At 58.2% G+C, this 26,283-nt stretch overlaps 1 protein-coding gene and 3 long non-coding RNA genes across 10 annotated transcripts in view; 3 read left to right on the forward strand and 1 right to left on the reverse strand.

The window, feature by feature from the left end:
- Positions 1-3,961: 3,961 nt before the first annotated feature.
- On the forward strand, positions 3,962-4,961 carry LOC139178936 (uncharacterized). Its single transcript, XR_011563349.1, has 3 exons — positions 3,962-4,091; positions 4,302-4,417; positions 4,803-4,961. It is a non-coding gene; the product is annotated as an uncharacterized lncRNA (long non-coding RNA).
- On the reverse strand, positions 4,089-12,191 carry LOC139178935 (uncharacterized). The gene is made up of 3 exons (XR_011563348.1): positions 12,070-12,191; positions 8,295-8,412; positions 4,089-4,262 (listed from the first exon to the last, which is right to left on the reverse strand). It is a non-coding gene; the product is annotated as an uncharacterized lncRNA (long non-coding RNA).
- On the forward strand, positions 5,260-12,739 carry LOC109576786 (uncharacterized). Of its 7 annotated transcripts, none has more exons than XR_011563345.1 (5): positions 5,260-6,345; positions 7,749-11,220; positions 11,395-11,477; positions 11,717-11,892; positions 12,027-12,739. It is a non-coding gene; the product is annotated as an uncharacterized lncRNA (long non-coding RNA). The 7 variants fall into 7 exon arrangements; XR_011563342.1 differs by lacking the exon at positions 11,395-11,477 and having other exon boundaries at positions 5,264-6,345; positions 7,749-10,874; positions 11,080-11,220; XR_011563341.1 differs by lacking the exon at positions 11,395-11,477 and having other exon boundaries at positions 5,287-6,345; positions 7,749-8,029; positions 10,481-11,220.
- A 7,073-nt stretch (positions 12,740-19,812) lies between these two features.
- The window catches only part of ITPR3 (inositol 1,4,5-trisphosphate receptor type 3), a 68,174-nt gene continuing 61,703 nt past the window's right edge, over positions 19,813-26,283 (forward strand). Inside the window, exon 1 of the mRNA XM_070777840.1 lies at positions 19,813-20,167. Within this exon, the coding sequence (XP_070633941.1) occupies positions 20,079-20,167 (89 nt within the window). The 5' untranslated portion in view covers positions 19,813-20,078. The remainder of the gene's footprint in view (positions 20,168-26,283) is intronic.

A 26,283-nucleotide genomic window follows, 5' to 3' on the forward strand; every position in this document is an offset into this window, starting at 1 on the left:
GCACAAGCCTAGTGTACCGGAGTCTCGGTCTCTCTCGTCGGGGCCCACAGGCCCCAGGCCACCCCAGCTGCAGAGCCCCGGTCCCCATCTGAGCTGGAAGACGGCAGGTCTGGTGCACCTGACTGCGGTGGGGAAGGACCTGGGGCACCAAGGCCTGCAGGCCCTGACTTCCCTTCCTCCTGAGTTCCCAGGCCCGGCGTGGGGCCTCCTGGGAGGATCCGGGAATTCTCCAGCAGGAAGTCCCTGCCCAGCCGGCACGGGGACAAAGCCAGGAAAGCAGACCGTGGGGACCTGCCCCAGGGGCCGGGCTGGGGCAGGTGAGGGGCCCCTGGGTAAGTGGAGGTATGCCACAGCGGTGCGGGGCCAGGCCCCACCCTGCTGCCCTGGTCAGGGCCCACTCTGCCAAGCGGAGTGCTGGGCACCTCTGGGGACCCTGGGTGTAGGGAGATCCAGACATCTAGAAGAAGACATTCCTCCAGCTCTACCAAATTCCAGAAGCAAAGGTGGGGGTGAGTTCCTCATGGGAGGCACACCTTCATCCCTGGCTTCGTGGGCATCCAATGAGGGGGAGGGCTAGGTGCAGTTTGGACACCAGGAGGTGCTGTTTGCCGGGAGGGCCGGCTGGTTGCCCGTGGGATGCTGGTTCATTGTCTCCCGTTGGGGTCTGGGCTCTGAGCCCCCAGCGTACATGTGAGAGCTCATACTGTCCCAACACTTATCAACACCACTGCTATTTACAGACACGTCTGGCCTTCTCCACGGGGCTCCCACTGGGTCCAGCCCAAGGCCTGTACAGAGCTGAAGATCAGTGTCAGAACACGGCCGCTGCTTGAGTAATTATTGTGATTGCAAACAGCAGCTGCCTGTCAGGTAGTGCTGGGGGCGCGGTGAGGGGCGGCCAGCAACCCGACCTCCTGCACCGCCCTGCCCTGCCCAGCCCAGCGAAGGTGAGCGCCCTGCCTCCCACCCCCAGACCGGGGCTCAGAGCCGGGCTTGGAGACAAGATGGCTAGTGATTCACAAGTGGGCCGGGGCTTCCCAGGCAGGCTGCCCACCCCCTGGAATCCTTGACTCAGGCCCTGAGCTGGGACCGGTGGAAAGGCCCATGTGGACTGTCCCCCTGAGTCAGCTGGGAGGTGGCCTTGCGATCAGATGACTCACCTGGGCGCTGATTCCTTCCTCCAGGGTGTTGGCTGGTGGGAAGCCTGGGGGCCTCGGAGGGCAGACTGTGGGCTCCCTGATGTCTCCTGCATGGACGCAGCCCTCCTCACGGACCCCACGAAGAGGGTACTTCTCTGCCTTCCCCTTTCCTGGGAGGCCCCCAAACCTGGTGCCAGCCATGCCCAGGCTGGAGGGGGACCCCGAGGTGCAGAGCAGTCCAGATGCCACCCTGCCCCCGCCCCTGGTGTCTTTGGGCAGCAGCAGCGGCCCCTGGGCACAGGTGGGCACCATGGTGGGTCAGGGTAGGCTGGGCCCTGCGGGCAGCTCAGGCTCCTCAGCTGCTCACCTGAGCCAAGTGGCGCTAGATTCTTGGGGAGCATCTCAACCTTGGGCCCCCTCTCCCTGCTCCTCTCTTTCTGTCAAGTGAGAGTCCTGGCACCGCATGGTCCACCTCGCTCCCTGGGTTCCTGTGAACCCCAGGGAGGAAGGTCAGTGAGGCTGGGAGCAGAAATGGGCTCTGAGTCAACGCAGGCTTGAGGTCCCCTCCCTGGCCCCAGACGGTCCTTGGCCAGCTTGTGGACGGGCCTGGCTTGACGCTCATGAGCGGGGAAGGCAGGGATGACAAGGCCCAGGGACCTGCTGGGGGGGAAGGCCTGGGGGGCTCGTGCAGGGGGCTGGGCACAGGCCCATCCTGCAAGGGGCCAGGGGCCAGGCAGGTGTGTCCGAAAGGCTTTCGGGGAACGCTGCCGATGCATCTGTGGGTCTGACCCGAGGCCTGGGTGGCACTGAAAGCTGTCTTCCCAGGACTTACTTTGAAGTCCAGTGTTCAGGACACTGTGCTTCCACTGCAGGGGGCACAGGTTCGATCCCTGGTCTGGGGATTAAGACCCGGCCTGCCGTCCCTGGTGTGCAGACAGCGAGGGGAGGGCGGCTGCGCACCACTTGCAGGTTGGGTCCTGTACTGGGGGCTTGGCCCGGGGTGAAGGGCTCTGAGACCCCGAGAGCTGCCTTTTTCTCATATGCGCAAAGGGACCAGTCAGGGTGGCGGTGCCCTCGGCAGGTCCAAGTCGAGCTGAACGTCAGAACTTGCCAGCCGCTGCCCCTGCCCGATGTCTCTCTCCTCCACCCCTCATCTTCCGTCACCTCTCACTGTTGGTAGCTGCATATGGGCCTCTGTTTCTCTCTCTCTTACTGTATATCTGAGGGAAACAGAGGTGAGAAACAGCCCCTGGATCCATTCTGAGGGCACATGGGGGATGGTAGGGGCTGAAAGGAAGGCAGTAGGTGGTGGTGGGGGCAGTAGGGTGGATGGAAAGGTGGGCAGGGTGAGAGGCAGGCCTGCCTGCCTGGGGAGACGGCGGGTGGGGCTTCTGGGCAGGGCCTTCGAGGAAAATGCCACCTCGAGCCCTGCGTAGAGGGAGTGGTGGTCAGGATTGCCTCTCCCCAGGCAAGGGAAGGGCAGCACCCCCTGGGTTTTTTTCCAGGTGGGAAAGCTGCTGCAGGAGCAGGGGGGAGAGGCTCTGCCAGGTGGCAGCAAAGCTCCAGCTTGACAAGCTCATGTGACTGCAGGCAGGCCCCTGACCTCCCTGAGTCTCAGTTTTCACATCCTGGAAATGGGCGAATCACAGGCTTCTCTTGCAGGCTGAGAGAAGGGCTGTTTGGCAGGGATCAAATATCAATACTGATTAAGCACCCACCACATCCTGTTCTTGGAGAAGGAAATGGTAACCCACTCCAGTACTCCTGCCTGGAAAATCCCATGAATGGAGGAGCCTGTTAGGCTACAGTCCATGGGGTCGCAAAGAATCGGACACGACTGATCGACTTCACTTCACTTCATTACATCCTGTTCTAGGCACTGGAGTAGGAGGGGGCAAGGTTGGGGGGAGCCTTGAACAAGACGCTGATCCTCCACTATATGAGCACTTAGGATTGCTAGCAGGATGAACTGAACAGAAACTGGACCCGGGCGTGGCAGGTGCTGTGAGGAAGCTGCTGGGCGGCTGTCTCAGAGGGTGGGACAGGGAGGCCTCTCTGAGGAGGTCCTGTTGACCACAGGAAGGGAGGGCAGGGACCGCGGGGGCGTCAGGGAATGCCCCAGCCCGGGAGCAGCAGGGGCCGATGCCTTGAGGCAGGAGCAGGCCTGGAGCGTGTGAGGAACCGGAAGTAGACCTGCGTGGCCAGAGCGGGAGTGAGATCAGAAAGGAAGGAGATCACATCCTTTGTTGATTGGGTTTTGAGAGTTTGTTTTTACTTATCTTAAAAGTTTGTCTTTATTTGTCAGTGGCAGGTCTTAGCTGCAGCAGCCAGGGTCTTTAACTGCAGTTTGCAGCATCTAGTTCCCTGACCAGGGATCGAACCGCGGCCACCTGCATTGGGAGTCTTAGCCACTGGACCCACCAGGGAAGTCCCTCGAGGGGTTTAAGCTTATCAGAGCGAGTGCCCAGTGGTTAACATTTTAAAAGGCCCCCCTTGGCGGCTGCATAGGGACGAGACCGTAGGGGTGAGCGGGGGGGGGGTGGGGGGGGTGGGGTTGTGAGGCGGGGGGGTACCGCGCAGGAGGTTGCTGGGGTCGGGGGTGAGTTCCTCGCTGGCGGCTGCTGTAACTCGGAGGGCAGTGGGGCGGCGTTGAAATGGACCGTGAGGAGTACCGGAGCGGCTCCACCACCAGGGGGCGCCGCCGGTCCTCGGCGGTCAGCCGGGCCCTCGCCGCGCGGAATCTCTCAGCCCCATCCCGCCGCCGCCTCCGGCTGGACAGGGTCAGCCTCGGGGTGTGCAGTCGGAGGAGGGCCTGCCGGCCACCGTGGGCGACCGCGCCTCAGCAGGGCCTGTGCGCACTCAGGCCCCGCCAATGCGTCCTGGCCTCGACGGCCCCGCAATCCGATGGTGCCCCCTCCCGCGAAGGTGCGCTCATGGGTCAGATGCCCAACGGTGGGTATTTCCATGTCCCCCTCACCCCCCACCCCCGGATCCCCGGGTCGCGGAGGGCTGGGGCTGCCTCTGCTGAAGGCAGTTCGATTTAACCTGTCCGGAGACCAAGCAGAAACGACTGCCTCCCTGTCCTCGTGAAATCCACAGTGGGCAAGTGGGGTCAGGGCAACCCTGCAGTAAAAATCAGAGCAAGATGTTGCTATAACACAGGTTTGGAAAGCAGAGGAAGGAGCTAGTGATTCCATCAGGGAGGAACCTAGAAGACCTTAAAGAGGAGGAGGCACCGTCTGTGACTTGGGCTTGCAGGAGCAGGAGGGATTTGACAGGTGAAGTAAAGGGAAAGGGCATGCCTGCCAGGGGGACCCGCCGGGGATGGGGGGAGTGTCCAGTCGGCACCGGGGCCCCACTGTCTGCCTCTCTGATCCAGACGGAACCACCCTGGTCTCCCCTCTCCCAGGTCTCCCTTGGTGAGTCTGCCCGTATGTGAACTCGGTCCTTGGCTCCCTGCCGATTGTCTCTCTGTACACGGGCAGTATCGTGCCTTGGCTGGGCCCTGATCACAGCCACACTTCCCAAGCCCCTCACAGCTGCTGCCCCCAGATCGTCCCTGCTCCTTCTCACAGCCCTGCCCATCCTATACAGCTCGACTCTGGCACCTCCTCTTCTAGGGCCCTCACAGCTCCCGCTCGACTCTGGCACCTCCTCTTCTAGGGCCCTCACAGCTCCCTGGCTATGGAACTAATGGGATCCACGTGTTTCCCTGCTCCCCCCTCCCCTGGACAGACACATCGTGAAGGCAGGCTTCCGGGAGCTTTGTCCCCAGGTCTGGGTGCCCAGCACCGTGGCTGGCAAAGAGCGGGCTCAGCACAAGGTACCAGGCTGGGCAAGAGAGGGAGGGCAGCGGCACGAGGGCCTTGAGGACAGAGCCGCAGCTGTAGGGCCGGGTTACACAGGGCCGCGGCACCAACCTCAGCGGCTTGCTGTGCATCCTCAGGGCGGTGGGAGCCGTCGAGGGCCATAGAGTGGGGAGCGGCTCTGTCGTGGCATCTAGGATGAGGCGTGCGGTGGAGGAGGCAGGGGCAGTTAGGGGCTGTTACACTTGTAGGGAGAGGTGCGGGGCTGAGCTGGGACAGAGGCGGGCGGGGCGGCTGGGAGACCCTCCGGCAGTGCTTCTCACCCGGGGCTATTCCATCTGCCCAGGGACATTCGACATTTTTCATTTGTCACAGCGTGGGACGGGGTGCTGCCAGCATCTCATGGTGGAGACCTCCCTAGTATCAGTGTATGCTCATCTTTAATGAAGATTATTGGGAAGAGTGAATGGGCTAATACATATTCATTGTTTCGAAGAGTGGCTGATATATATTAAGCACTAGGTAACATGGGTTACTGTTGCTTTTTCCTTTTTAGCCACACTGTGCGGCTTGCAGAATCTTATTTCCCAGATCAGGTCAGAGATTGAACCTGGGCCCCGGCAGTGAAAGCGCTGAGTCCTAACCGCTGGACTTTCAGTGAATTCCTGAGCTACTGTTACTTTAAAACATAAACACTTAAAAAATACTTAAAAAAAAAAAAATTAAACAGTTAAAAAAACAACTAAACAGTTAATGTTAATAATAAACAATTCCTCTGTTGAAAGCCCTACACTGCCTCTCCATCGCCCAAGTGAGAGCCAAGTCCTCCCACGGCCGCTTGCCGTCTGGGCCCTCTGTCTCCAGCCTCGCCGGCCGCCCTCCTGCTGTCTCCCGCGCTCCAGCAGGCCGGCTCTGCTGTTTCCTGCCCTCTGGCCTGGCGGCCCCTGCTGTCTCCCGTGCTGTTTCCTGCGCAGGCGCAGCCCGCTCCTGCCTCAAGGCCTTCGCACTTGCTGTTCCCGCTGCAATGCCGGCTTTGCTCCTAGGAATTTACACGACTCACTTCTTTACCTACTTGACGTCTTTCGTTTGCTGTCACCTTGTTAATCACCCCATATAAAGAAAAACCATCTCTCTCTTCCACGCCACTCCCTCTCTGCGCCCCTCCTCTGCTTCACTTTTCTTCAGAGCGCTTCCGTCATCTGACACATCATGTGTTTAGTTTGTTTATGCGCTTGTGGCCTCTCAACTGGAGCGTGAGCTTCCCGAGGGCAGGCACTGCGGGCGGTGTTGTTTGCTGCTCTGTCCCCAGGGTCTAGAGCCTTACCAGTACCTTCCAAGCACCCTTACACAGGGCTTAAATGAATGAACGGACTGAACGCAAAGCCCTCCAGGACTGAGAGGTAGGACGGGAATGGAGACAAGGTAGGACTGTGAAGGGGAAGGGGGCGCCCGAACGCATTTCTGGAAGGGCCAAGGTCCTGGCACCGCCTGGAGCGTGGAGCCGGCGCATCCGCCCTCCCCAGACCTCCCGCCCCAGCCTGCTGGCTGGGACCCTCCTGTTGGCAGTGCCCTGCCCTACCCGCCAGGCCCCGAACATGCCACCCCCAGTCTGGGCGAGTGACCAGGCCTGAACAAAGTGTCCTTTCCCCTTTGATAAGCTGCCTCCTTCCAGGGGCACTCAGGCCAGGATACGTCCTGCTGCTCAGGAAGTGCCTGAAGGCCTGGGTGGGCCCCTGGAGTGGGCACTGGCTGCTGCAGCAGCCACCCTGCCCAGAGGCCCAGCAGAGGAGCGAGGGCAGTAGCCGGGGGGACCCCTGCCCACAGCCAGCCCCAGCACGCACCTGCGCCTTCTTCCTTCAGCGGAAGCCTCTTGAGAGCCTTTTGGGTACACAGCTGTGAGCAGGGGGCCCTGGTGGGCACCGGCGAGGGAGGGCAGAGGCTGGTGACAGGCTTTGTCACACGTGGGGTGCTGGCCTGCCTGGGCCACTTTGCCCTGGGGACTGTGGGGCAGGCGGGGTGCTGGGGGGCATTTTACTTCTTGGCTCAGGGAGGAGCTGGAGATGATGTGTTTATCTGGCTTCCCTGGCCCCCCACACCCCCTCCCCCCATCTCTGCAGGTCTTTCCGTGGTTGACTGTGCCACCAGGAAGCTGTCCATGGCTTCTGATGATTGTCACCCTCTTCTTGAGAGCCCTGAACCCCGAGACCCCAGGATCTGACTCCCAGCCCACAGGCTTCGTTCTCGCTCAGCCCCTCCCCCTGAAGCCCTGTCCTCCCCGTGGTGCTGCCTTGACTTCCCCGTCAGCCCTGCAGAACCCAGGTCCTCAGGGAGGGGTGGAGCACAGTTTCTTCCAGGGAGGAGACTAACCCTCCCCCCTCCAGCCGCATGCACGCATCCTCGCGGGCACACACACTCGCACTCAAACACCCCCGGGCCCGTGCACCACCACCCACACACACCTCTCCAGGTTGCTCACCCATCCTGGGGCTCAGGGCCCAAGGGCTCCTTGGCCTTCACTGTCACAGATGGGCCGGATGGAGCTGAGGCAGGTGCAGAGGCCCAGGCCCTACACTCTCAGAGCCCCAGTCTTTGAATCTGTAGGATGGATGCTGCCTCAAAGTCTCCTAGTGTCCCCCGGGCCTGTAACCTGTGAGATCCCAGGTAGCACAGGGAGAGGGACCTGTTCTGAGATGTCACCTGAGCTCAATCTAAAACATGGCCCCTTTGGCTCTCTTCCCAGGGAGAGAGGAACTGTGTCCTTCTCCCCTTGGTTCTGAAGGGCCATGACTGCCTCCATCATCAGGTACCGTGGGAGTGATGCTCTGTGACTGCTGAGGCTGAGTTAGAGAAGACCACCCAGGTTCCACCTCTTCCCTCTGGGATAAAGCAGCCCCCCTGTAAGAAGTCAGAAGCCACGTGGACGGGGTCCCATCTGCAGCTCAGGGGCGCTCCCCCTGCTGGCCGTGCCGGGAACAGCCGTCGTGCGCCACCAGCCCAGGAGCCTTGTGATGACTCCAGCCCCAGCTGGCATCTGATGGCAATCACACGGCAGACCCCCAGCAAGACCCACCTTCAGGAAGCCAGGTACTTCCCGAATCCCTGACTCACAGAACTTTGAGCAAAATGAAATGGCCGTTGTTTCACACGACCAGGTTTTGGAGAATTTGTTAGGTAGCAATAGTCATTAGAACATTGTGCCCAAATATTTCTCTTCTTCCCTTAGTCCTCTCCCCAGCTTGTCTCTCAGGCTGAACCTGCTTGGACTGGACTCAGAGCCCTCAGAGATGGTGGCCTGGGGTCTGAGAATGCAGGGGGAGCTGGGTCAGGCTACCCACCCTCCCTCCTGTACCTGATGGCAGTGATCTGCCAAGATCTGATTGTGAGCCTCCGGGCAGCACCTCCACCGGGTCCCTCCTGTTTGGCCAGGACAAGGGCTTCCCTTGTGGCTCAGATGGTAAAGAATCTGCCTGCAATGCGGGAGACATGGGTTTGATCCCTGGGTTGGGAAGATCCCCCAAAGGAGGGCATGGCAACCCACTCCAGTATTCTTGCCTGGAGAATCCCCATGGACTGAGGGGGATTCAGAGCCCCCATGGAATCTGCGGGCTACAGTCCATGGGGTCGCAAAGAGTCGGACACGACTGAGCGACTGAGCACATTCACATACACAGAGTGTTCTTGATGCCTATCTCTGTGCCCAGCTGGCTCTCAACCAGGCTCAGCCCTCAGCCTCTGGCACCCCTGTCTCCAAGGCTTGGCCTCCTGTCCCTGTCTGTTAACTGAACAAGGCAGGAGCCTTGGATGGTCCGTCAGCAGGGCTCAGAGCTACAGGAAACAGGCCTGGCATGTAGTTGGGGTTTGAGGCCAGCGGGGGTGAGAAGGGCACATCAGAGACTGACCCGGCTCCCCGAGCTCCCCAGCAGGGCTGGGCTCCACAGTGGGAGCTGGTCGACATCACCGCCATGCCTGCCTCTGTCCCTTCCCTGCCTCGCCTCTCCCGTCCTCTATTGGGGTTCACTCTGGTCACCTCTATGTATGTGTGTGCCCTTGAATCTTTGTGTCCTGGGGAACCCAAACCAAGACTGAGATGTCCAGGTGAGGCCTCACTGAACTTACAGAGTTAAGACGATGAGGAGCCAATAAGAGAGCATATGAAATAAAATCAGCAATGACAGCCTGCCTCTGTTAAGCGCCCTCTCTGTGCCAGGGACTGGTTGCAGGGCCCTATGTCTGTTACCTCACTGAACGCTCACCACCCTCCTCTGTTGTTTGGTGCTTCATCATTTCCCTTGGCAGGTAAGCAATCAGATTTAGGGATGTCATTTGTTCCAGGTAAAGAGCTAGGAAATGGCAGGTTGGCCTGGAGAGCTGGGGCTCTGATTAGCAGTGGTCCCTGTGGGCAGCCCCGCAGAGGGCAGAGGTCCTGGGCAAGAAGTGGGGCATTTAAACTTAACCTTGAAGGACGAACAGATGTTGGGAATATGGGGAATCCTGGAAGAGGCCTTGAGCCTCAGTTTGCTTGCTGTCAAGTGGACATAAGGACCATAGCTTTCTTAGGGCCATTTGAAGGTGACATGAGCTGACAGAGACAGAGAGGGACCGCAGTACGTGTTCAGTGAGTGCTCATTCTTTCTGCTGCTGTACGGGACCGGTGTTTGCTGCAGGTATGGGCCTGGCTGCAGGTCTGAACAGGTTCCGGAGGCAAGCTTCCAGCTCCCACTCCAGCACTCGGGCCCAGAGGGGAGGAAGCTGGAGGAGCCAGAGGAAGTGGATTAGTCCGGAACCCCTGAATTTGGATTCTCACTCAGGCAGCCTAGCATATTCCTCCTTTAAAGGACCCTACCTTCTCTGGTTCCCAATTCTCGAATCTCCCATTCCTTACAACCTGGAAGTCGTCTCTGCTGTCTGACCTCTTTCCCTCCTGCTGTGCATTTTGTCTGTTGGGACAAGGGGGAACTAATGAATCATGGTGGTTGGCGCTGAAATCTGCTGGAATTAGGGTAGGTGCAGCCTGTGTGTGGCCCGCAGACGGTGGTGCCCAGAGGCAACCTGGCCCTGGTGCGGAGGCCCGCCTGGCCCAGGATGGAGGGAGCCAGGCCGGGCCCCTGGAAGGTGGAGTCGGAGGAAAGAACTAGGTGGCAGCCGGAGGTGGAGGCTGGAGGCACAGGCCTTAGTGGAGTCCCTGTCCCAACTGCAAGGGTTCCCCCCCTCCCCCGCCCCCGGCTACCACTGAGGAGGGGTTTGGGGCAAGGTCTGCAAGGGCAGAGAAGCCGCCCTCTGCCTGGAATCTCCGAGAACAGAGTCTTTCCAGGCTCCCTCTCTGGGGCCCTCTGCAGCCTGAAGATGGAACCGTGGGCTCCGGGGCCAGGCCAGCCTGAGTGCAAGCCCAAATTCTGTCACTTGCTAGCTGTGTGACTTTCGGTGGATCTCTTCACCTCCCTGAACTTTCTTCATCTGAAAAACGGAGACACTTTAGTGGCTGTGCAACCTTTACCAAACTCTTCAGTAACAGAATTTCCCTTCCCTGTCCATCAGCTATTTGTCTCCTTAGCTACGGTGAGCCGCAGCCTCCTCACCTATAAAAGGAGGATGGCAGGCTAAGAAGGAAATGGCAACCCACTCCAGTCTTCTTGCTTGGAGAATCCCATGGACAGAGAAGCCTGAAGGTCTACAGTTCATGGGGTCGCGGAGTCGGAATCCACCGACGGGCTAACACGCACACACAAGCTTAAGTGCGCTAGTGCACCCAGAGCGCCACCTAGGGGTGGACGCGAGGGGTCAGCAGTGGGTGGTGGTTTTTGTTTCTCTTTCTGCCCGGCGCACCCTGCCCCTGCCGCCCCTGCTCCTCCTGCTCCAAGAGCCTGGCCTTGGGGGGCCTTCCTCTCTGCGCCCCCAGCCAACCCTGGACAAGGGCTGAGGGCTGGCTGAGGTGCTGGGGACACTCCTGGGAGTGGCTACGTTTACAAAGAGGGTGTAGAACAACAACAGGGCCAGGCTGAGAGGGAGCTGCTGGGCTTGGTTCTGCCAGCCCCAGCCCTTTGTCTGCTGGGGGTCAGGGGCTGGGCGGGAGCCGGGCGCCTGGTGACCAGGCTTCTCAGGCCCTCAGGGGGCTCTCACTCTCCTGCCCTGTGCAGGGCCCTGCACGCAGCACAGATTTCATCAGTGCTTGTTGGGTCCCGGACTCAACCCTCCTCACCGGAAAGCTGCTCCGAAGGCCCGAGGCTGGGCTTATTCACTGCCAACCAGGAGACTGGCTGCCAACGCAGGAGACGCAGGTTTGACCCCTGGGTCGGGAGATTCCCCTAGAGGAGGGCGTGGCGACCCACTCCAGTATTCTTGCCTGGAGAATCCCATGCACAGAGGAGCCTGGGGGGCTACAGTCCATGGGGTCGAAAAGAGTCGGACACGATTGAGTGTGTGCGGGCACAGACCAGGAGACCCTCTTCCAGGGAGAAGCCTGCCCAGCGTCAATGGTCCAAACCCGGGGGGTTTCTGCAGCGTCGGGCCCTCAGCCTCAGGACTGCCTTTGGAGGTTCTGTATCTGGGTGGGAGTTGGGGCTGCCCTTCCTTGAGTCTCGGGCAGGCCCAGGAGCTGGATGGGGGCTGGGAGGAAGAGGCTGATGGCTGGGCCTGGAATCCCTCCTCTCCCCTGCCCCAGCCCCCGGCCGCTCTCCATCTGGCCAGCAGCTCCCCCGCTGCCCCAGGACAAGGGCCCCAGTGTCTGCTCCCTTCCTGGGCAAACAGCAAGCCTTTCTCTCCCTCTCCCCCTAGAGCGGAGTGCCTCGACCATGACCTCTCCCCGCCCCCTCCAGAGGGCATGGCACGCCCCTTGCTGCGCGACCTCTTCTGAATGCTCCAGAGACAAAGGCTGGCAAGCCGGGTGCAGGAGGGGGTCCTGTCTGCCAGGTTCAGCCCTCAGCCGGCCCCCAGGCCTCCGTCCTGCCAAGGTGGGTGTGGGGCGCAGCTGGAGGCAGGGCCCAACCCAGGTGGACTTGACATCACCCCACTGTCTCCTGCCAGACAAAGGCTGCTCCTGCCTGGGGCTGGTCCCAGGAGGGTTTTCACACTGCTTTCTCTACAGGCTCACCGCGTTGACATGAGCTCACTCCTCCAGACCTGCTTACCTTGCTGGCAGGTGGAGCGTAAGGGCCTGGACAGTTTCCCCTCACACGGCAGGGCCCCCTCCCCGAGCCTGGAAAGACGCAGAACTGCCAGAGGCCTCCCTCTTCTCCCGGGCTCCTGCCAAGGTCCTGACCCGGGCACCGAAATAGGGTAACCTCAGAGGGTAACGGGGAGCTGTAATCAGACAGCCTCCCCTGGAGCCTCCACCACCCTCCAGTTCTGACTCAGAATGATAGGGAGCGAGTGCAGCCCAGCCCTGCACCCCTTACTTCCTCCTTCTGGCCAGTGGCTACTCAACAGCTGATTATTCTACTGGGGAGAGGACATGGAAGTCTGTGGATAAAATCTTCTGTCTTATAAACGTCTCTCCTCCTAAAAATTCATGTTGATATGGTGTGTGTGCGTGCTCAGTCGCTTCAGACGTGTCTGACTCTGTGTGCGACCTGTGGACTGTGGCCCGCCAGGCTCCTCTGTCCATGGGATTCTCCACGCAAGAATACTGGACTGGGTTGCTGTGCCCTCCTCCAGGGGATCTTCCTGACCCAGGGATCAAACCCACATCTATTACATCTCCTGCATTGGCAGGAGTGTTCTTCACCACTAATGCCTCCTGGGAAGCCTTAATGTATGGCAGAAACCACCGATTAAAAATAAATACATTAAAAAAAAAAAGTCCCTTCTTTGGTCATCCTATTAAACAAAATTCCCCTATTAGGTTGTCATTTCTTTAGACTTATTGGTATTTATTGAGAACCCTGAGGACTATGCCAACAAGAACAATTATAGAGATATTTGCTGCTTGAGCTAAATGTTTTACAAAGTAGTTACTTATGTTATCAACAGATACTCTCCATTCATCGCCCCGCTCTGGATCCACTGTCCGCTGTTCCGTGCTTGCTCTGTGTGCTGAGTGGCTGGCCTCTGTGGCCTGAGTTACCCTGGATCCCTTGTCCTCTGAGCCAGCGGGAGGCACTGGAAAGAGACCAGAGCACTGGAAGGGGGAGAAGGTCAATGATTGATCCATTGGCCGCTTTCCAGGCCTGGACTCTCTCCGGTCACTAGCTCCCGGGAGCTGCACCACCTCTGGCTGAGCCCTGAACCCTGCCTACACCTCTCTCTGCAAGTCCGTCCACTCACTTGCCTCTCTTTAATCACCCACTGGGGACGTGGGGCCAGTTTCCTGCCAGGATCTCAGAAACACAGCTCTCTATTTTTACTCCACACGCAGGGACACTGAAGTCCAGAGAGGCGGGCCAGCTTCTCTGCAGAGGACTGCTTGGGGCCAGGACCCCGTGGTCATGCTCCAGGACTTTTGCTTTTCACAGTTTGTCCAGGGAGGGGTCGCCTTATCTGCTTGCGACCCCTCAGGGCAGAGGAGGAGGAAAGATCAGGCCCCTTGGATTCAGGTCTTCAGAACCAGGGGCTTGGTTCTCAAGAGGCAGTTGAGCAGAAGGAGGGGATCACTCTCTCTTGTGGGACCAGGGGATGGGCAGCCACAGGCTCTTTGATCTCCGTCTTCCCCAGGCGGGGACCGCGCGTTCGGGTTAGCTGGCTGCATTCCTCTGTCCGTTTCCTCTTCAGTCCCTTGCCTGTGGTCAGTGGTCAGTGAGTGTCTGAAATGAATAGATATGACATTAAAGGCTGGGAGGTGGGGGTGGAGGATGACCAACAGAACAAGTTCTGTCTCCTTCCAGGCGCCCTGGGAGGTTCAGCGTGTGAGTGTGTGTGTGTGTGTGTGTGTGTGTGTGTGTGAAGGCTGGCCAGGCGGGCAGCCCTGGCTGTGGCTGAGTGGTTGTTGAGGGCTGGGGTGCCCGCCCAGGGCAGCTTATGGCATGGGGAAGGAATTCTCTGGGAACCCCGGCAGGCGTTGGGTGGGGTGCCCGGCTGACCGGGCAGGGTGGCTGCTGCACTGAGTCAGCCCTTCTGGCCCAACTCTGCCTCCCCTCCCGGCCCGGCTGCTATGTCAGGGGCGAGGGCCCGAGGAAGCCCTGCAGACGGCCTCTTATCGGCCCCAAACCCTGAGATGGCACTGCCAGCATGGGGGTGGCCATCCTGCACCTCGCAGGCCCCGTCAGGGAGGACCAGAGAAAGCTCCAAGAACAGTTGACACCAGGGGTGAAGTCTGGGAAGGTGGTGTGAACTCTGGCTACAAGAAGGAACCCGGGACTCGCAGAGGTCTGGACCCTCTGCAGAGTCACATGGCAGAGCTGGGGAGAAGCCTAGAAAGGCAGTTGTGGTGGTGGGGAGGTGGGGAGCACGCTGGTGACAGGGCCTAGGAGTCAAACATGGTGGCCCCTTCCTCAGCACAGCCCCGAGTTCCTTCTGAGTCCTGGGAAGGGTCTGAGCACCACCCCCTGGCTTCCCTCGACTCCTCAGGTCTGGATTGGATGCAGGATGGAGGTGGGTTCCTGGAGGTCTTTCTGAGGGTGCTTGGAGCTTGCAACTAAGGGGCTAAGAATTTGAGCATCTTTAGTTTTGGTTATAGGTTAAACATCCACATGGTCCAAAATTCAAAAGGTAAAAAAAGATTTGCTAAGAAGGAATTCCCCATCCCCCCAGTCTAGGCCCAGCGCCTCAGTTTCCCCTCCTGGAGGCGCCTGCAGTCACTGGCTCCCTGCGAATCCTGAGTTTGGGCTTTCTGACCCGAGTGTCCCATCCTCTCTATTTTCCTTCTAGAAGAGGACCCCTTGGGAGGTGGTGCTGGAGGAACCCAGCCATGGAGGTTAGGGCCTGAACCAGGCAAACCAGTTGCCAGGAGGATGGAGGCAGCCTCCTTCCTGGGCTTAATCTTTGTCCCAGCTTCAGGTCATCCCACTGAAGCCTCTCAGGAGGGGTCAGGCCCATCAGTTCTCCTTTCCAACCACTTACAGCATCCCTGGAAGCTCCCACCTCCTGCCTGGGGATCTGGCAGTCTGATACCCTGAGCCAGGGCTCCCACAGTCTCGTATTATTTCTCAGATTTATTTATTGATTTATTTAAAAGTTTTTATTTATTCTGGCTGCACTGGGTCTTCTTTGCTGTGAGCAGGCTTTCTCTGGCTTCGGAGAGCAGGGGCTCCTCTTCCTTGCGGTGCTCGGGCTTCTCACTGCGGTGGCTTCTCTTGTTGCACAGGCTCTAGGGTGTGTGGGCTTTAATCGCTGCAGTGCATGGGCTCAGTAGCTGCAGTTCCCGGGCTCTAGAGCACAGGCTCAATAATTGTGGCACATGGGCTTCGTTGCTCCATGACATGGAGGGTCTTCCTGGACCAGGGATCAAATCTGTGTCTCCTGCAACGGCAGGCAGATTCTTTACCACTGACCCACCGGAGAAGCCCTCCTGGAATAACTTTTATACTCTCCCCATCCTCCTCCGAGAGTTCAATTCTGCATAGATTTTGTGAACACTTGCTACATGCCAGGCCCGGTGGGGACACAAATTAATGCAGACACAGCCTCATCTATCTAGGAACTCATGGCTAATGGGGAAGGCCAAAAGGGAGAGAGAGCATTACAATTCAAGATGGCCCCAATCTGTTCTCTGAGAGTGGGGAAACAAAAAAATTTCAGGCTAAGAAGCCTGACAACAGCAAGTGTTGGTGGGGGCATGGCTCAGCAGACATACTTCTAGTGACCCCATGCTGCTACTGCTGCTGCTGCTGCTAAGTCATGTCAGTCGTGTCTGACTCTGTGCGACCCGGTAGACGGCAGCCCACCAGGCTTCCCTGTCCCTGGGATTCTCCAGGCAAGAACACTGGAGTGGGTTGCCATTTCCTTCTCCAATGCATGAAAGTGAAAAGTGAAAGTGAAGTCGCTCAGTCGTATCCGACTCTAGCGACCCCATGGACTGCAGCCCACCAGGCTCCTCCGTCCATGGGATTTTCCAGGCAAGAGTACTGGAGTGGGGTGCCATTGCCTTCTCCGAGTGACCCATGAGAAGGTGACTTAGAAAGGACTCTTTGGAATGTAATTCATCAACTCCTAGGAGATCGAACTGCATCTTCCCTGAGATCCAGCAAGTTCACCTTCTAAGTTCTCACTCCGGAGTAGAGTTTTTAAATCCCACACTGAGATCCAGAATACACATGCCACTCACGACACAGGACTTTCACCGTAATGGTGACCCCGAAGACTAGTGATGCTGGTTATTTCCTAATCAATTTTGAGTTTTAAAAAGTGCTGATCTTTATGCTTTCAGCTGATTTCAGGACTCATGAGTATGTCTGAGTCCATAGTGTGACCCACACTGCCCTAGAGACACTCAAGCGTTTGCACAAGCAGGCAAGAATGTCCACTGCAACGTGGCTGTAGCAGCCCAAACCGAGACAGGGCTTTCGTGGCCACCGACCGATACACAAACCAATCGTGATGTGGGCAGGAAGTGGGCTGTCACTCTGCTCCATGTGCCAGAGTTTACACTCGAGGTGACACTATTTACTCAAAATGTAAAGCCCTGCGGAGAGATAGCATACATTGTTTATGGATGCATCTGTACCTTTTCAAGTGTGAAAACTGCAGGAAACAATATTCCCAAATCAGGGTTCTCTCTGGAGGGGGAAGGGAGAGCTGGGGCAGGGCCCGGGGTAGATGGGGAGGTGTATGTAGGGACAGAGGAGCCTGACGGGCCACAGTCCACAAGGTTGCAAAGAGCTGGACACAACTGAAGCAACTCAGCACGCACGCACCCATGTAAGGAACCTCAACTGAATTTTTTTTTTCATTTTTTAACGGAATTGTTTAGTTAAAAAAAATATATGTTGGAACTAAATTTTGCAAAATATGAAGATTTGACAAAGTTGGAGGATAGGTATAGGGCACTAACTCTCTTTTCAATCTATTATTTTAAATGTAATCTTATTTCTGAAAATATTTCATAATAAGACTTAAAAGATTGCTGCTCTGGGTATCAAGGAAGGAGAGTTCCTTCTGACTGTGGGAATAGAAAGCAGGGAGTGGTGGAGTGGGAGTGGATGTGGTCCTGGGGAAACGAGGTTGAACGCACTCGGTCCTTCTTAACCGGGGGTGGGTGGGGGGTGGTGGTGCTGTGCTTTATCCCACTGCCCCCACAGGTTGGAATGGTATCCTCCCCCTTTAACGTATGGAAATGGAGGCTGGGAGACCGGCCTCTGGAAAAGTGGCAGAACTGGGCCTCGATCCCAGGCCCATGAGAACTGCCTGCGCAGTTCACAGCACCATTCTGGAGCAGCAACCTTTGTGCCTGCCAAGGGGTGGGTGAGGAGACAGGGTCTGGTGTGCTGAGCTGAGTCCTGTAGATTTGATCATGTGGGTGATGAGGAAACACAGGGGGGCGTGAACTCACTGCAGCTATATCATCAGTTTCTTACATTTTATTATTTTTTAACCAACTGAACCTTTCTTTAAACAAACTACTTCAGAACCCAGATGCATAAAAGTGCTTCCAGTGGAGATGATTTCTAAGAGGCAGGTGATGGGGTGGGGGTGGGGGGTCTGAAGCCCAGCGGTGTCTCCTTTGGGAACACAGGATGGGTGCTGTGGTCCAGAGGAGCACCCAGAGGCAGTGTATGTGTGGCAGGAGGCTGCCGGGGCATCCCTCCCAGGGCTTCTCAGCCAGATGGCGGTTGTTCTCCCCACCTCTGAGTGCTCTTGGTTGGTGGAGGGACAGAGGATCAGAGTACTCCTGACCTGGGGGTGAAGGGGGAACCAGTGGCAGGTGCTTTGGGCAAGGTAGGCCTGACCTCCACTTGCAGGCTGTCAGACCTTGGCCGAGTTATGGAACCCTCCATTTGAATCTTAGGAGAGGAAGGACATGGACCCTCGGATGTGGCTGGGGCAAGGAAGGCACACGTCCAGAGTGAAGCCGCTGGAGCGGGTGTTTCCAGCGCACTCCTCTTCATCATCACTGTCTGGGGCAGGGGACTAGGCAACTGGCCCGGCACAAGTGGGCCCTTGATAAATGCTTGTGGAACAAATGCGTATGTTTCCGCTCTGTCTGCAGGAAATGCAGTGGAGTCCTGACTTCTGGGAGCAAGTGAAGCTGTTTCAGGGGCTGGCCCTTCCCAGCTGGGCTCCGGGGACAGACAGCTGAGGCTCCAGTGTAGCGCCAGGCCCTGGAGAGAGTACTGAGCCAGGCGGTCAGGAGCTGGGGGTCAAGGGTAGGGTTGCTGGTTCCAGTTGCCATGTACGGGGCTGTGTGACCTAGAGGTTTGTTTCTCCTTCTCCAGGATTTGCTCATCTCCTTTTGGCAGAGTGGCCAGGGTGAGGTCTTTCCAACTGCAATTTGCAACTCATTTGGTACAGTTAACAGAGCAATTTAGTGGTTCACAATCAGTTTTAAAAACCAAAATGAAACAAAACAAATAGAACAGAAAATATCAGAGTGCAATCACAGGTCATAAGGGTAAGTATTGTTTTGTGAAACTATTGTTTTGCTTATATATGGATGAAGGTGCCGACAGGTCTGAGGTAAAATTGATTTGCTATTGTGGGGTCCTGGTGAAAAGACTGGAAAATACTGAACTCAGCAGTCCTGGAGGCGTCCTCCTCTCCCACATTCTAGGGGTCTTTGTGAAAAAGCCACAGGTCCAGGGGCTCCTCACTCTCTCCCCCTGGGTCAGCAGCTGTCTCTTGGCTCCTCGTAGTTCATCCCTCCGGGGTCTTTCTCTCCACCTCCAATCCCCAGCTTCAATCCTCAGCCCCCTCCTCCCTATCGCCCAGGGATAAGCCTCCCCCTTCCCAGGAAGTCAGGGTGGGGGTGTCGGAAGGGAGTAAACGTGATCGAATGGGTGGCACTGGGCACTCTATCCCAGAAGCTAAGATAAAAGGACTAGGAAGCAAACACCGCAGCGCCCGGGGACAGAACAGAAAGCTGGCGAGCTGGGGACGGGCGTTTGAGGGGAGGACTTCATGAACAAAATTTTGCTCAGCGGCTACACCATAGCGGGTCACTCCCGGGGCGGGGGTGGCGGGGGGGCTGGCCCTGGTCTGGTCCTCGTTGGCGCTCGGGTGCGCAATTAACCAGCGAAGGTAGTTTTCACTCCTGCCCTCCTCCTTCCCCCCTTAAAAGAAAAGAAAGACAGAAGAAGCCAGGAGTTTTGGAGCCAACTCCTGGAGAGGGAGCGGCTGAACTGATTCGGAAGTTGGATCTCTTTGTACACAGGAATGCGGCGAGAAAAAAACAAAACCCACCCCATTGCTTCATTTCCCCTCCAAGCCCTAGCACTTTCTTTTGTGCAATGAAAAGGCTTTTTACGTTAAGAAAAATGAATCCCGATGTGCTCTGCGAAGGAATGAACGCGCCTCTCCGCGCAAGACGGCTCTCAGCTGGGAGCGGAGACGGTGCGGTGGCCGCAGGGCGTCCGCAGCCAGGGCGCTCTTGGGCACGTCCTCCGGGCGCGGTTCAAGGGAGCGCGCGTGGGGCGCCCGGGCTCACCCTTTCGCGGCCGCCCGCCCAGCCCTCAGCGACTCGAGGGCCGAGTAGACGTTTCGGCGAACCTCGAGGGCTGAGAGCTCCCTCTGGGCCTCCCAGGGATGGCGGCTCCGGGAAGCTGGCCGGGGACTCGCCGGAGCTGGAAATCTGTCCCGGCAGCCGTCGGGATCGCGCGGGGCTGGCGGCCGCCTTGGCGTCCGGGAGGCTGGGCCCGGACGCGCGAGGGGCGCGGGAGGCGGGCCGCCGCACGTGGGTGCCGGCGGGCGGGCCGGGGGGGCGGGGTGTGGCTTCCCCGCCTCCCGGGCGAGATTTGCATGTGTGTGCAGCTGCCCCAGACTTCCTGCTCCTCTGCGCCGCAGGTAGGCGCGGGCCGGGCCGGGCGGGCGGGTGGCGGGTGTTCCGAGACGCGGGCACCTCCTCACCCGGACGCCACCTCCGGCTCCCCGGCCGCGCCGCGCCGCCTTCCGCTCCGGGGGCCACCAGCCCGCCCCGGCTGCGACGAGCGCCCGGCTCCGAGGTGGGGGCGCGCCCCGCTCGGCCTCGCGGGTCGTCTCCGCTTTCCGCACCGCGCCTGGTCGCGCGCCCCTGGGCGCCTCCACCGCCCCGGCTCCCCCGAGGGCCGCAGCCATGAGCGAGATGTCCAGCTTCCTCCACATCGGGGACATCGTCTCCCTGTACGCCGAGGGCTCCGTCAATGGCTTCATCAGCACTTTGGGGTGAGCGAGCCGAGTTCGAGGGGGGCGCGGGCGGGGAGGGGGCGCGGTGGGCCCCGGTGCCATTTGCGTGCGTTCTGCTGCTGCCTCCTGCCGTCAGGGGACCTGGTCGTCCCCCAGCTTGAAGGAACAGGGGAGCGGCTCGCCTCCTTTTAGAGAAAGGAAGTGAAATATTTGCCTAGGTAGGAGTCGGGCGCCCCGCCTGTGTTGGCAGGAGGCGCCCCCTTCGCGAAGCCTCCACCCTTGCACGCTTGCCTTTCTTCCCCAGAGGAGGGGGCGCCTGGGACTTCCTCTGCAGGTGGTCCCTATGCGGGAAGGCAGGTGGGTGGCCGTGGCGGTAGTCGGGGACAGGCATCCGGGCCTGGACGTGGCCGACTTTGGAGCGAGGCGGAATCGTGGTGGTGGTGATGGTGAACGGGAGGGCCAGGAGCCCGGGGCCGTCTAGTTACCGACCTGCCGCACCTTCGGAGGGTCGCACGTTTTCCTCCGAGCTCTCTCCTGCCCCGCTCCCTGTCTCTAGGAGTCTCTTCCCCGCCCTCTCCTTCCAGGCGTCCCAGGTCCCGTCAGGCGGCCCCTTCTCCCCGCCTCTCCCTGGCAATTTCCTGCGCAGCTCATCTGGCGCCCCTGGGTCCCTGGTCCCAGGATCTCTGGAGCACTTTGCAAACATTAATTAATTCTGGCCGCCACCCCACAGGGTCTGGACGAGCAAGGAATCCGTTCACGTCCCTGGAGAGGGCCAGGCCCGGAGCTGGCATAGGGCAGGGAAAGAATGAGAGGAAATGGGTTTATCTTCCGAAGGGCAGTTGAGTGAGTCGCTGGGGCGGAGGGGAGAGTGGCTCCTGCACCTCTCCAGCCCCAGGGTGGGGCCTGTTACCTGTGTCACGTTTTACAGTCTTCGGACTTGTGTTAAATGGTCTCATCTACCACACCCAGCGGTTCTTTAGGATGAACCCACCCTCTTTGCTGACCCAACTCATCTCGACGCCAACTGGCTACAAGGTGCCTTCTCCCCGGGGGTTTGGAGGACAGCCTTGGCACCCTCAGCCCAGGGCGAGCTGACCCTGAGCTCAGGAGGTGGGAGTCACCTGGCTCCCTTGGTGTCTTGTTGGGAGTTTAGCTTTAGTCGTGTGGGAAAGATCTCGAGGGCGGGAGGGCTGAGTCAGCCAAAGGGGGATGCGGACTGGGAATTCTAGCATACCTCAAGCCTTATCTCAGCACCTCCAGGCCTTCCCAGCCCCCTCTCCGTTCAGATGCGGACTCCCCAGCCCTTCGACCTCTCCCCGCCAGTCTCTTCTCTTGTTCGGTTTCCTAGAGGATGGGAGTGGGTGAGGGCACGGTGAGCTGACCTCCCTCAGAGAGCAACGACTCTTGGACTGCCCCTCTAGCCAGGCTGCCCGGCTGGCACGGAGTCAACACCTCTGATAACCAAGGGAAGGAGCAGAGAGTGTGGCAGATGGTGGAAGCCTCCTTTCTGCTGTCTGGACAGGCCCAGGGCTTTGGAGAAATGACCATCTTCTCTGTTGCCCAGTGTTAGGGCTAAGCCCCCAGGAGGGCTTTTTCAGCACCTGTGACGTCTAACAGAATCAAGGGAAATTTTTGGCGGGGCCGCACTGTCTGGCAGGTGGGATCTTAGTTTCCTGACCAGGGACCCATCCCACGCCCCCTGCAGTGGAAGCGGGGAGTCCCAGGCACTGGACCACCAGGGAAGCCCAAGGGAAACGTCTCCTCCTGCCGTTCACACGGGCCTCATCCCCTTGCCAGGGATTCCCTCTATTGCTTCCTAACAGCTCCTTCCCGCCCCAGCCCTTCCTGCCCCAGGAAGCAGCCTCCTGCTCGCCAATCTGATTCTGAGGCTGGGCCTGTGACTGCCAGAGCGCTTCTGCTCCAGGGGCTAGTTCCCAGAGCACCCAACTTGCTGCGACGCCTGCATGCCCGCCCTCCCAGACGGCACTCTAGCACCGGCATGTGCTGGCCCCAAATCAATTGTCTTTTTTTTTTTTTCACCTCCTCTTCACACCCCCGATGCACCACTTGGACTGAGATTCCTGGAACCTTGGCCTGTCTCTTTACCTTTGTTCCTGTGTTGCCCCCGCCCTTCAGCCAGTCTCCACCTGGGTAAATCTGACCCACCCTCTCAGACCTGGTGCAAAGCGCTTCCTTTGTGAGATCCAGCCCCCCACCCACCCCCCACCCCCAACCAGGGCAGAATTAACCGCTTTTCCTTGTGCTTCAAACTACTTTGTACAAGTTCCTCTCCGATGTTAACTGTATTGTTTGACGCTTTATGATTAGTTGGAGGTTTCTCTGTAGGGCCTTCTAATGCTGGGCACTCTGCCAGGACTGATTAAGTATCCCATTCATCCAGTCCGGCACTGTGCTGGGCACATGCTCAGAGCCAAACTCAAGGGAAGAATGATTTCTGAACACCGCAAAGCATGGCCACTCGAAGTGTGGTCCTTGGCCCAGCAGCATCTGCATCACGGAGAGGTTTGTTAGAAAATACATAATCTCACACCCGAGCCTGTACCACTAAATCAGAATCTGCATTTTGAGCCTAAAATTTAGACATTTGGTGTCTAAAAGAGAAGCATCACTCTCTGTGATTCTCCCTCTGCTCCATCCTCGCCGGAATCTTTCTGCCTCCATCCTCAGCTCTGGTCCCCTTTTGCCTTCACCCTGGCTATTGGGGCCCGTATTTGCGAACCCTGGAGGGTGATTTGATTGAATTCCCAGGCGATCCCAATGCTTGGTGCCCAAGAGGTGCCCAATGAGGGCTGGAGGAAATGAATTTGGTGAAGACAAGGGCAGCCTTGGTGGCCAGTGAGGCTGCTCAGCTGGGAGGTGGGAAGTGCAGGCACTGGTGGAGGAGGAAGTCTGGGGCAGCCTTCAGATTCCAGCTGGGCTCTGTGAGCCAAGTGGAGGAGGCCAATTAGAGCCGCCTGGGTAATTAGAGCTCCTGGTGATGATTGTACATTAACTCTGGGTTGGAAGGACGGGAGGGGTCTGAGGAGTGGATCCTGGAGCAGGCTGAGACCTCGGGCAGGAAGGGAGAGCAGGCCCATGCGTGTCCTTGGCAGGAGTGCATGGCCAGGACACTGCCTCGTGCCGCCCCCCCCACCCCACCCCAGGGTGGGAGGCAGCAGAGGTGGAGGGAGGCCACTGCCCATGAAGGATATACTGTGGCTTCTGGCAGTGGCTGTGGGGAACTGGCCCCGAGTGCGGGATGGGCCCCTTGGGTCTCACATGCAGTTCCCTGAGGGTCTACTTTGAGTGCCCAGAGGAGGGGCCCCCAGACCCTTTCAGTAAGCTGGGGAGTGTGGGTGGACTAGGTCGTGCAGTTGAGGCCCGGAATGGGTCAGATTGCCTATGGCTGGGCCTTGGAGCACCACTTGGGGTCAGGGCCTCTGGACGTGTGTCACTCAGGGCTCGGTGATCACAGGGGCTGTGATCTGCTTTTCCAGGAGGGTGGGCCTTGGAGGTCAGGACCCAGGAAGGCGGAGGTCAATGTGGAGGAAGCCCCGGGTCTCAGGGTCAGGACCTGCTTTGTCTCTAACTGGAGGGGTGATTTTGGCAAGGCCCTGCCTCTCAGAGTGTTTCTATCTCCATGATTATCCTCTACGGTGCTCTGTTGCATCTGAGAATCCCTGTGTGTCTTAAAACCCAGTTCCAGCATCCCATGTCAGACCAACTGTATTAACGCTTGTAGGGGTGGGGTCTGAGGCCTGCTCCTTGGTCTGGAAAGCCCATCTCTTAGTTTTCATCAGACCTCACTAAGTCATTCAGCAAACATTTAATGGGCACCTACTATGTGCCAGACACAGTTCTAGTCACTGGGGAATCAGTAACCAAGACAGAGTCCGGCCTGTTCTAGTCTGTACAGTGGAGAGCCCAGAGAAATGGTCTCTAAGAGCCTGTTGAGTCTTAAGTCTCTGAGACACGGGTAATTCCAGGAGGGGGCGCTGGCCTTCCCGTGCAGACTGAATTCCATGGGCAGATGTCCGAACTGCCCTTGGCTTTCATTTAATTGTGATTTCACTGGAATGAGACGTTGGACTTACCCTGTCCTGTGCCCTAAGGTAGGGTCTCAGCCTCCTCTAGAGCAATCCATACAACCCATTGTTTTTGGGAAAATACATATATATTTTTTCCTTTCTTAATTAAAACTTTTTTGTTTTTGCTGTGCTCCATGGCTTTCAGGATCTTATTTCCCCTACCAGGGATAGAGCCCCAGGCCCCGGCAGTGAAAGCGCCAAATCCTAACCACTGGACCACCAGGGGATTCCCATACTGTTTTTTCCTGATTAAAAAATAATATATGCTCCATGGAGAAAACTTGAAAAACTAAAATAAAAAGTTATCTGCAATACCACTGTGATTATCTTGACAGCCTCTATATGGACTTTCTAGTCTTTTATGCACCCACAAATAAACATGTACAAAATGGTCAAACTGCACATCTGGCTTTGTATGCTGGCTTTCTGGGGAGAATACATTGAGCTGTGTTTTCCCATGATGTACCTCACTTATTTAAGCAACTCTAGTCTTGGGCATTTGGCTTGGCTGTACATTTCTTGCTATTCTGCACAATCTTCACTGAACATCCTAGTCCCTACATGCCAGAACACCTACTTGTCCAGTTATCCTCTTGGGACAGGTTCCCCGAAGTGGAAGTCCAGGATCAAAGGGAAGGCACACCTTTTTTTTTTTTCTGTTCTGAGTGGCTTGTGGGATCTTAGTTCCCTGACCAGGGATTGAACCTCAGGCCTTCAGCAGGGAGAGTGTGGAGTCCTTTCCTCTGGGCCACCAGGGAATGCCCAGGCACATCTTTTCCCTTGCTGGCTCTCTCTAACTCTGGCGGTGGAGGTGGTGATGGAGGAGGAGGAGGAAGCTGGGACCCAGTGCCCCAGGGATGCTCACTTCACATCACGAGTCTGAGAGGATTGCACTAGGGGTGTGGGGAGTAGGGCCAGTCTCTGCCCTCCAGGCTGGGCCAGGTTGGGCGTGGTGGCCATGATGGGGAGGGCTGCAGTGGAGAGGAGTCAGTGTGGGGGTGGCCCAAGGACAGAATCAGCTCCAAGGTCCAGCCTGGGGCTCCAGGGACCTAGCTGCCTGCTCCTCCTGGGCCCTAAAAGAATCCTGCCGTAGCCAGCTGCTCCTGCTCTGCCCTGCCCTACATTCCTGACCCACGTCCCCTCCCCTCCCCTTCTTGGCCCCGTGAGGCTGTGAGTGGGTGGGGCAGAGGCTTGGGCTGGGGGTGGGGTGATATGCTGGATTTCAGGGTGGGGTCACGACAGCTTTCTGTCCTTCCTTTGTGGGGAGGCGTCTGTGTTTCGATTACTCCTGAGCAGATATCTCCTGCAATCCACCCCCAGGCCTGCTCACCATGCTTCACCCATGTGGAGCTGGAGGGCTCCTCCCTGGAAGTAGGGGCTGTGAGAGAGGAGGGAGGGAGGCCTCTGGGGGGAGGGGAGGAGAGCAGGGCCCAGATCTCCAGTAAGTTCATCACAGGCCCCAGCTCCGAGCCCCCACGTGTGTCACCCTGGTCCCGCCCAGGGTGGCGGTGGTTCCCAGCATTTGTACCTGCAGCCTTCTGCGTGGCGGACCCCTGGGGAGGTGGGGGGTGACCCAGCAGGAGTCCGCCACGGCTACTGGAGAAGAGGCTGCAAGATTTTCCACACCAGGGCAGAAATGAGGCTGGGTATTGACAGCACAGTGGACCTGGGGTGTGGTGGGACCGGGGCTTGGAGAGGGGGTACACATTGCACTCGGGGAGATAAGACTGTGGGGACTCCTGGCTGGGGACTGAGCAGGGGAGTGAAATGATCACAGTGTGTGTAAAGGTGCATATTTGTTTGGCTGGCAGGTGGGCAGAGCCAGAAGAGACAGTGAACACAAATCTTAGCCCAGGGGCAGCTGCAGGTGTTTGAGGCAGACACCTGTGCATATTTGGTTCACAAATCCCTCTCCCATCACTCAGCCAGCCAGCCAGCCATCACCGCCTTCCTCCAGCCTGCAGGAGAGCCAGCTTTCCAGGATCTGAGTCTAGACATAGGGTGACGGGGGTGACAGGTCATGAGAGGGAGAACTCGGTCTGTGTCTCAGAGATGCTGCTGCTGCTG

Source organism: Bos indicus, chromosome 23 (assembly GCF_029378745.1).
Source record: "Bos indicus isolate NIAB-ARS_2022 breed Sahiwal x Tharparkar chromosome 23, NIAB-ARS_B.indTharparkar_mat_pri_1.0, whole genome shotgun sequence".
Classification (NCBI taxonomy): domain Eukaryota; kingdom Metazoa; phylum Chordata; class Mammalia; order Artiodactyla; family Bovidae; genus Bos; species Bos indicus.